Here is a 10743-nt window from a genome sequence, read left to right as displayed (position 1 = left end):
CTTTCAAGCCCTATCCTATTAATGACTTATGTTGGCATGTGCAGCAGGATGGCGTCGACACTTGTATAGTCCTTATGCACATTGTACAGATGTACGAAGTTCTGTACTATGGCCGTAGGTGTGTACATACCCGTTGGGTGTTCATTGTGTGCTATACATGCGCGTTTGACCCATTTAGCCTCACAATTCATGGCAAACGATCACTTTTCAAGCTTTTTCACTTTGGGATTGAACTAACGACTAGCTAGATCTCTGCCGGAAAAAGATTTCGTATGAAATGCCTTCATGGCCCATTTCATAGTGGAAATAGCAGTTAGCACAATAGGGTCCTGCACATTCAACACCCAACCGGGTCTACGGGATTCTACAAGATTATACGGGATTTCGTGCATCTGTACAATGTGCATAAGGCCTATTGGTCCTGCGTAGTGCGTACATACATGTACGGTACATCATGTACATGCACACTCCTCACACGTTTCACTTGCACAAGACTAGCAAGAGTACACGAAACAGTTTCATGTACTGTACTACTAGTACATGTACTCTTGCTTGCACCCAGCAGGTCAAGGTTCTACTTGTCACCCGCTGGCACCTCTGATCATTCCAGTATGCTGCCCTGCATGCTGAATGGCTTCTTCCTCGATCCTTTCAGTTCACAATTATCCGGTTACACTTACAGGTAACTAACAGTACACTGGGTCCAGGTAGCACACTGCAGTCAGTGCAGAGAGGATGCTTGCTCTTCCGAAGTCACAAGCATCATGCAACGGAAGTGTCTTGCTGCAAAGAACATGGACTTGAGCTGGACAGCTTCAAGTAGATCTACTAGTAGTTGAGTGTAAACTTGTTACATGTACCAAGAGTACATAACCTAATAAAATATAGGGGTTATGTACTCTTGTATGTACTAGTAGTTACCTGGAGAACTGGCGAACGGCAACTGAGCTGATGACCTTTGAGGATAGGATCGTAGGAGGGAACCTTGAAGTAAACAAAATAGGGGTTGTGGACCTTGAAGAGCTATCGCCCTTCGCAATAGAGCGAAGGAAAGAGAGGGAGAGAGAGAGAGAGAGACACCCACACACAGGAGTTGGTGATAACCAAGAGCGAAGAAAGAAAGATCAAAGAGAGAGAGAAAGAAAGAGAGAGAGAGAGAGAGAGAGAGAGAGAGAGAGAGAGAGAGAGAGAGAGAGAGAGAGAGCGCCAGACACCAGAGAAAGAGAGAGGGGGGGGGGGGGGGGGGCAGAGAGCCAGAGAGCATATCACAATGCTCTCACCGCCACGCACAGTAATTCCACGCGAGAGGGCTTTCTCGTTATCCACATTGCACAGAGCCAATGCTAGACGACTCACTGGTAAGTGACATTATTCTAAAAGCAGATACAGCAAAATTAGAAGTTAGAAATTCAAAGTGGAGATGTACTAGAAAGAACTGTAGAGTGGTGAATAAGGTTTCTCATATATGAGCAACAACATGATTTTTCTTCATAGCAATATCATGGAACAAGTACCATCACATGCATATCTGCAAAAGCACTAACAGAGGAAATGGAGACTCGGGTAGCATCATAGACCAAGAAACACGATTGAATGAAAGCAAGAGAGAGAGAGAGAGAGAGAGGAGAGAGAGAGAGAGAGAGAGAGAGAGAGAGAGAGAGAGAGAGGAGAGAGAGAGAGAGAGAGAGAGAGAGAGAGAGAGAGAGGGAGAGAGAGAAAGAGAGAGAGAGAGAGAGAGAGAGAGAGAGAGAGAGAGAGAGAGAGAGAGAGAGAGAGAAAGAGAGAGAGAGAAAGAGAGAGAGAGAGAGAGAGAGAGAGAGAGAGAGAGGAGAGAGAGAGAGAGAGAGAGAGAGAGAGAGAGAGAGAGAGAGAGAGAGAGAGAGAGAGAGAGAGAGAGAGAGAGAGAGAGAGAGAGAGAGAGAGAGAGAGAAGAGAGAGAGAGAGAGAGAGAGGAGAGAGAGAGAGAGAGAGAGAGAAGAGAGAGAGAGAGAGAGAGAGAGAGAGAGAGAGGAGAGAGAGAGAGAGAGAGAGAGAGAGAGAGAGAGAGAGAGAGAGAGAGAGAGAGACAGAGAGAGAGAGAGAAGAGCAAAGGTGACAAACACTGATCAACTCAACACATACAAATACTTCAAGTGAACAGATAATGATGAATATAATATATGCAATTATTAAAAGGCGGCGAAGTGACAATAGTTTGAGAATTGCGATGAGCAGAACCAGCTGAATCTACACAGCAAAGCATTCGTGGCATGCACACATGCAATACTATGTCAAAGAGGTCCTGCCCAGGAGAAACTTTGCTGAGAATAAAACCAATTAGAGAAAACTAATGTCCGGGTGCAGGCAAAGACACGTGCTATTAACCCTTTAACCGTCAGACCATACATTTGTGGGTCGAATTCGACCCATCATTTGAAATACTCGCACTGGAATGTTTTTTACCCACGATAGAAAATTTACTATCGATTCGGTCGCGAATTTTCCAGGCTTTCTGTTGCAGAAATCCGCGTTGAGCTACGATGTAGTGGAGCAGAGTTATCAAGCGCTGAGTACTGCACGCTTGTCACTTCCGCTGCGCTGGGCGCGCGGCTGACGTCGTCACGGGATTTCCCCGTTTCTTCACGCGCTCTGTGACTGTTGCTCGCGACCAACGTATTCCTCACGAAATGCTCGATCTCCTCAAAAAAATTTGAACACTCTACGATGAAGGAGACGGCCATGGCGGAGTTTTGAACTTGTCATTTGCATGCCTGGCGTTGAGACGACGTCGCTGCGTTCCAGCGCTGGTTGTGTGACTGCTGAGGCGAAGAATGTGGTATTATCGTGCTGGTCTCGTCCAGAGCTTTCCAACGAGCCCAAGATTATAAAAATCGAGTGAGTACAACTAAAGTTATGACCTGGCAAAGTTGAAATTTCGTTCGGCGTTTCAATGGGTGAAATTTATATGACGGTTAAAGGGTTAAAATGACCAAATCAAATGTGAGAAACTGATATCCAGGATTAAGCACGATATAAAACATTCCAATGTCACAGCATAAAGCATAGGGAAGCTATCCCCAAGGCCGTAGGGGGAGAACAGTGATCATATATTCCGTTTGCGTGGGCCACAACGCATTGTGATCATGGAAATATGGTCATAGACAAGCACACAGTGACACTCAATGAAAGCAGCAGCAGCAGCAGCAGCAGCACGTAAACGAGAAGAAGTAAATGCATCACGCCATGTTACTGCCTCATCTGCTTCATCATATCTTCACATATTGTAGAGAGCTCCTTGTTCTCTTCCTCCTGTAAGTCACAGTATCACACACATACACACAAATACACACACACATACACACACACGCGCACACACACACATGCACAAACACACTTACTCATACACATACACACGTGTGCAAAATGCAATAGTAGCTTTTCAAAAGTTACGGAGGCTGGAGTTACTTCCTTTACTGGAAGTAGCTCATAGACTAACCTTTTGTTTGAGCGATCTGTCCAAGCTGTCTGCCTTAACCTGGAGCGTTTTCATGTTAGCTGTAAGCACAGCTACCTCGCTCCGGTGATCGTTCACAATTTTCTGCATCTTGATGTTGGCCCTGGCACAACACAATGCGAAGTGAGAGAGAGAGAGAGACGCGCGCACACAAACACACACACACACACAGACATAAGCCTAAAGCAACTGGTCGATTCTTACGCAAGCCGTAGGTGCAAAGAGAATAATGGTAGTCATGGTACAACAGCACACTACCCCAGCGGCTGACAACAGATTTGTAGTTGGACAACGTAAACTGTCACAAACGCAACCTTGCATCCCTGCACAGGCTGCAGCCCTGTCAGCCACACTCCGGCAGTGCTAGGATATCAGGCTAAATTCCTTCGTGTACATAAGAGAGAGAGAGAGAGAGAGAGAGAGAGAGAGAGAGAGAGAGAGAGAGAGAGAGAGAGAGAGAGAGAGCAGCAGCATGCCACTGTAGCAACATGACTGTACAGCATATCTCCTGACAGCTATGCTGATCAGCAGTAACTCTCAACACAGCCATGCTGATCAGCAGTAACTCTCAACACAGCTATGCGGATCAGCAGTAACTCTCAACCCCCTCACAGCCATGCTGATCAGCAGTAACTCTCAACCCCCTCACAGCCATGCTGATCAGCACTAACTCTCAACCCCCTCACTGCACACACATAGACGGAAAGAACATGGCAAAGAATACAGTGACACAGACTATAGTCAACTCACTGGTTGATTTGCTCTGCTGCATGCTCCTTCAGATGCTGATTGGTCTCTCCTGCCTTCTCTAAACTCTGACGAAGTGACTTCTCAGTGTCTGTCAGCGTGGCCTCGTTCTGGAGAAAACAAATACACACCACATTAAGAAAGAGCTGATGGCATAGCCGGTCCAGTTCAAGATGCAAGAAGAAACATAATAATTATAACGCATACTAGCATACTAGAAGGCAAAATCATAATCTCTGTAGTCTAATGCATAAAGAGAAAGTCTCAAGTATTTCAGACGGACCCAAGGATATAGCAACATGTTCAACACGATAACTGGTACGTGTTGTTATGAAATAGAAGATAACGGAAAAGAGGGTTATGCACGGTAAGACGATGTTATATTAAAAAATTACAATGAGTGATCATGTTTGGGTCGCCACAAATTATCAAGTTGGGCCCCAAACGTACAGCCCACAGTTCGAGTACCCCCCCCCCCCCCACACACACATGGACCAACACTCCCTACGAAAACGAAAAGGAAAGTATTAACAGACAAGTCGCAACACAGATATCAACACATGCATGTATCAACAGCATAATCATTTCCACTGCGTGTATCTGAGACAAAGACTTTTAGAGACTAGTAGCTATTAGAGAGTACAGTGAGCGTTGTCGGGTGGTCAAATGTTCTCAGCTAGTAATGAAGAGGTGCAGTGCAAAGCATTACCTTGCGCATCGTGTCGACAGCAGCTCGCAGCCGCTCATACCGATTGTGCAGATCAGCGAACGAGTTCTCAAGAGAATTGATGTCAGCTGACAGCTGTAAAAAAAGAACAGAGGAAAAAGTTGCTAAATGAAGTGTAGAGATACTGCACCATCACATCAGTACACCAGTATAGAGATAATCTCATTATATTACAATACTATAGAGGCTATGCAAATACATCATCATTTGAGATGCTTTGTACGGAGTGGTGTCACAAGCTCTGCTTGACAAAATGACAAGTAACAACACAGGGCTGAACATGCCACAAGACATATCCACTCCAAGGTTATTTCTACATTCTCCGTCCACCAAAATGAAAGTACCTCTGCATTGTTGCTGGAAAGATCTTGAACTTCTTTTTCCAACGTGTCCTTTCGCAGTTGACTTTTCTCTGGAAAGCAAAGAAAGCAGACAAAGCTCATTATCACGGTAAGGGCAGGGTTCCACTGCGGCTCCGCGGCACTTGGCTGCATGCAGCGGAGCAGCGCGGTTCCACTGTCACTCGCCATTCGTGGTACCGCGGTCGTGGTCCACACTTTTTGATGACGTTTCACCTGCCTGCGCGCGCGCGCGCGAAATCAAACAAATCCTCGTGTTCTGGCCTGCGGAACGAATTAAAATTTGAATTTTAAAATTCTGGCGTCCAAAACAATGCAAAGTTTGGGAAACAGGTCGAGCCGCAACCGCGGCTCGCAGTTTTTGGTCAAGAATCGTAGCAAAAGCTCGTGGTGAGCCGCGGACTCGCTGCTCCAGCTCGAGCCGCGGTCACTATGGTAATGATGACGTTTCAAGCCGCGAAAGACGAGCAGCGGAGCCGCAGTGGAACCCGGCCCTAAGCAGGAAGGCAACAAAGCTCCTGCTGTGGGAAACTACTTCGAAGTAGCCGGAATGGTTGCACGAGGAAAGACACCAAGATCATCAGGATGGAGAAAGATTTTATCCCCAACAACAATACCATGCACAAGTGCTCAAAATAGAGTTCAGTGACTTCAGTTGGTTTGCTAGAAATCTGTGGAAAATGAGGACATACATGTACAAGCATACGATTACTCATACAAGTCATCAGTAGTGGCTTCAGTACACACTTCTAACTTCTATTATAGCATTCTTACCAGTTTTCTCAGTCATGCTTGCATTGTATTCGTCTAGCACTTTCCTGCAAACAAAGTGAACACAGCGAAACAAAGAAGAGACAGTTATAGTATAAACCAGCATCTGGGTTATGTATACTACCTTACAAAATTACCAACAGCAGTACGATACAGTGACTTGTAACGTCTGAGTAGTTACTGACCAGTGGTATTGGTTCCCTAGAATAAGCTAAGTCCAGTACGAGGCAGTCCTTGGCCCACAACTGCTGTGGATGTCAAGGCGGCGGTGGCAGCAGCACATCAGCATGAGAATCTACCCAAGATCTCCTCGTTTCAGGGTAGAATTGACCTCATTCGCTTCCTTGTCATAGGATCCATACAGAACATTCGGTTTGCAAATTCAAATAAAACCAACCAACCAACAAACCAGCAGCAGCAGGAGCAGAAGCAGCAACAGTGGCAGCAACGACAAGCAACAATCAGCAGCAAGCATCATGATCATGATCATCATCGTCAGCTGCAGCAGCAGCAGTAGCTGCTGGAAAGAGGAACCATGCCGATGGTACACACGTCTAGACCAGCTCACAACGCAAATTGTCTCTGCAAATTGAACACAGCACCATCTCTCACCGCAGATCCCGCAGTTGCTGATCATCAGCAGTAATCTTTTCTTGAAGATTTCGATTTTCGGCAGTCAGGGCATCAATTTTCTCCATCTTGTCTTGAGCTGACTTACTTCCCTAACAAAAGATAGAGATAGGCACAATTAGATGAATAGATGGATGGAAAGAGAGATAATAGTAGAGAAAGACAGTGAGAGAGAGAGGAGGAGGGGGGGGGGGGGGGGGAAAGGGACAAATAAACTTCATGCAATGGCCAATATGTATGCAGGGGAGCCAACATAATAATTATTTCCTTCGAACTGTAATAATTTCAGTAGCAAGCAGCTCATGTGATCAGTAGAAGCAACTGGCATGCACAATATAGCCGGAACTCTTTCAGACGGTCCACTTCTAGCTGATACACTTGGCAACTACTTGAATATCCGCTGGAGAAAAATATTTACAGAGAACGTCATGGAGTAGAGTGTAGAATGTAGCATAGTATTAAACATGGTTTCAGTTCCCTCGCCTATCCAGACACTTTGTCATTTGCCATCTGAAAGGACTGGTACTTGTAAAAATCTGTATACAGACAAGTAATGTCTTGGCTTACCTCCCCTCTCAGTAATGTCTTGGCTTACCTCCCCTCTCAGGCGCTCCAGTGCCTCAGCAACAGCATTTTCAACATGGCGTTGAACATCCGCTTCAGAATATTTCAGAACCTGACGATACGAATAAACAATTGCCAAAGATCACAGATAGATGCCTCAAACCAACAGATACAGCATGGCTTGAAGTGCCCAAGCAATTTGCTTACCATGAATGATAAGCAGAACAAGATTACAACATCACGAGCCAATATAACATTCGACACAAGCTGTCAATGACTCTCATATCATACATAATCCTTCTGTCTATCAGCCCACCCATCTGTCAGCTCGCCCGCCAACATTTTATTAACACACAGCAAGTATTGTTTTCCACAGTAACGTTAGCACGATCGAATGACCTACATCGATGAGATCATTCGTTGCAGAGCCCGCAGTTTGCGGTGCTCTTGTTGTTGACGATAATGGCTCAGATGGAGCTGTGGAAGATGGACGAGAGACTGGAGAAGATGCTGTATGCGTTTGATCCTGGGACTTGGAATGGGGCGATGCTGACAAGGGGCGCTCTCCACCTTGCGACTCAGCTGAAGAGCCAGGTGTAGGACTTGGTTCAGGGGTAGGCCGTGTAAAAACGCTCATGTCAACATCAGAAGACGTTTCCCTAATCTCCTGTGTGGACCCCGATCCTCCTGCCTAAACGTACAACAGAGTGAAAAAGAAAATACAAGAAAACATATATTGACGAACTATGGATACGGAACATGGAGTAAAGATTTTCTAGTTCGGACTTTTCTCGGCAGCTGGTTCTTTCAGTGTTGCATGCCTGATGTTACTGCACTTGTTTCACCTCTGAGCAGTGTAGAACTCCACACAAGAACAGCGGGCTGATGTAGGACAAGTGTTGCCCTACCCTACTAGTAGTACACTCAAGTTCATCCACCTTATGCAGTGTCCGCTCTAGGATTTCAAACCAACCGGGTACACATGTGCCTGGCACAACTCTTCCAACTACAATGTCTTAACGTCAGCATCAACAACCCGGTGCCTAGTGACTGCAATCAGCTGCAAAGGAAGATCAGTGATAAGAGCAGTGATAAGAGCAGTTCCAAACATCAGCTGCTGGATGTATGGTGACACGTTTCACCTACTGTCTGCACACAGTACATGTGAAGCATATTATGCTTACCCATGCTCCTGACGACTGGGGTGTATCCATAAGGAGACGACCTGCTTGGACGGCAGCAGCATTGCTATCACCACTTGTCGCATGCGTTGTCGGTGTAGACGCTGGCCTATCATCGGTTGTACCAGCCGCCGTGTCCGATGATACTAGGTTTGGTGTGGCGATCTGCCCGTGACGAGATCCAGCTGCAGACGACTGGGTTGTGTGCTTTTCTGGTGTGTCCAGGACAAGGAGATCACTACAGATACACACCAACAGTCAAGAGCAACCATTTCAAAGTGTGATCATAACAACATGTTAGCGCACCCTTTCTCTAGAATACACAGTCAACATATTGTAAGTCTCCATCCTCAAACCCAGAAATGAGAACAGGAAGAACTCCCTGTACAAAAACAGCAAAACCTGTCAAATAACCACTTTAGTTAGGGAACAACCTGTCACAGAGGACTAATGGAAAGAGCACCAATGGAATGAGGACCAACAGGATGTCATTTCCAGTAAATGACAGTTTATAAGGGAACCACCACCGGTACACTACACGGGGACCATGTTTCGGGGTCCCTTGAACAGTCGGCTTACACACGGTTTACTATACATGTACTTCAGTTTGTTCTAACAACCTCGGAGAAATTGGTGGGGCTTACTTTCCTCCTGCAAATGCCTTCGGAATGGCAGCAACGTGAGCTGAGAAGAAAATTGAGAAGAAACAAAGACAAACCCTCTATAATGCAAATCCTGTCAAGCCATAGCATTTGTGGACAGATTGTTATGCAACAGAAAGCAGTCTTTGCAACTAACATTAGAGTATATAACAGGATTGCAGTATTGCAAAGGAAGTAACTGTTATACCAGTCAACTTCATCTAAAGCACCCACATTGTCACCTTAGCTCAGGCGGGCGGGCGTGCGCGCGTGTGTGTGTGTGTGTCTTCAACATCTTTATGTGGGCAGTGATGCATTGTTGGCACCAGCAAGTGCAGTCTATCCATGGTGTTGGCGCAAAGGTCTTCTTCGAGCCAGATGGGAAGCTACTCCACCACCGTAGCCGCCGTGATAGATCCCTGGAGCTGACAGAGTGCCAGTTTGCTGATGATTCCGCTCTTGTGGCCGCGACACGCCAGGCCACAGTTTCAGCCTTGGAGGTATTTGTGGATGCATGCAGCGATTTTGGCCTCACCGTCAGTGCCACCAAAACCTAGTTCATGGTTTCTGGCCCCAACATCTCTAACGACGATCTAGAGCCGCTCGCGATTCGAACTATGGAGATTGCCCATGTGTCGTCTTTTCGTTACCTTGGATCCAACATACACAGCAACGGCCGATGTCATGATGATGTCACATCCCAGATTGCACAAGCTGCCAAAGCGTTTGGCGCTCTGAAGAAATCGATATTCCACGATGTAACACTGACAATATCCATCAAGCGGTCAGTGTACAATGCTTGTGTGCTGGCCACTCTGCTCTATGGGTCCGAATGCTGGGTACCGCTACAAGCTGATGTTCATGCGTTGTCTGTCTTCAATCTCCGTTGTGTCCGCACCATTCTGGGCATCAGTCGTCAAGATGTATGGAATGACAGGTTAACTAATATTGAGATTCTGGAGCGCTGGGGAGATACCTTGGACATGGAGTGTCGTCTCAGCAGACGTCGCCTTGAGTGGCTTGGTCATGTGTCAAGGATGGAGGATGAACGCATCCCGAAGGCTCTACTGTTTGGTTCGTTTCCAAACAAGAGACCTGCCCATGGTCCGCGGAAAAGGCGGCTAGACTGTGTTCGGAGTGACGTCAAACCGCTTGACGACTGGTATGAAGTGGCCACCTCTTCTCGCTCCAAATGGCGCAAGGCTTACTGTTGTCTGCCAGACAAGCAGAACAGACCTCGACCATCACCGGTTGTGTGCCAAACTTGTGACCGCTCCTTCAGTCCTGTAAGTGACAGGAAGCGACACAAGTGTACAGCTACGCGTGCCCTGCCCGTAAGCCAACAGCCAGGAAGTTGTCACTGCGACCAGTGCGACAGATGGTTCCGGAGCAAGGGTGGATTTGCCCGACACAAGTGCTCGCCAGCAACATCACCAGCAGAGGCATCTTCTGACACACTTGAGTCACCAGTTACGGACAATATGTCCTGCGAACGCTGCAGCTTCCACTGCGCCCGCTGTGTGCTATCGCGCCAAGGCATGAAGCGTCACAAGTACGTGCAGCCGTTGCTCAGCCAGAGCAACCAACACAGACCGTAGCCCCTTCTGCATCGTTTGCAATTGCGGTCAGC

General features: G+C 46.8%; 1 protein-coding gene across 1 annotated transcript; it reads right to left on the bottom strand.

Moving 5' to 3' along the window:
• Positions 1 to 2127: 2127 nt before the first annotated feature.
• Positions 2128 to 9156, bottom strand: LOC135830740 (transforming acidic coiled-coil-containing protein 3-like; the record flags this gene model as incomplete). The annotated part of the gene is given in 11 exon segments (XM_065342959.1): positions 2128 to 3288; positions 3476 to 3596; positions 4244 to 4350; positions 4950 to 5042; positions 5312 to 5379; positions 6101 to 6144; positions 6710 to 6819; positions 7323 to 7403; positions 7695 to 7982; positions 8476 to 8710; positions 9117 to 9156. Coding segments are annotated over 11 exon segments (1250 nt in total), but the record flags the coding sequence as incomplete, so codon positions are not given.
• Between the last annotated feature and the right edge of the window lie 1587 nt (positions 9157 to 10743).

This window comes from Sycon ciliatum, unplaced genomic scaffold (assembly GCF_964019385.1).
Source record: "Sycon ciliatum unplaced genomic scaffold, ocSycCili1.1 SCAFFOLD_2493, whole genome shotgun sequence".
Lineage (NCBI taxonomy): Eukaryota > Metazoa > Porifera > Calcarea > Leucosolenida > Sycettidae > Sycon > Sycon ciliatum.
The sequence above is the reverse complement of the archived record's forward strand: the minus strand, read 5'-3'. Positions and strand labels throughout refer to the sequence as shown.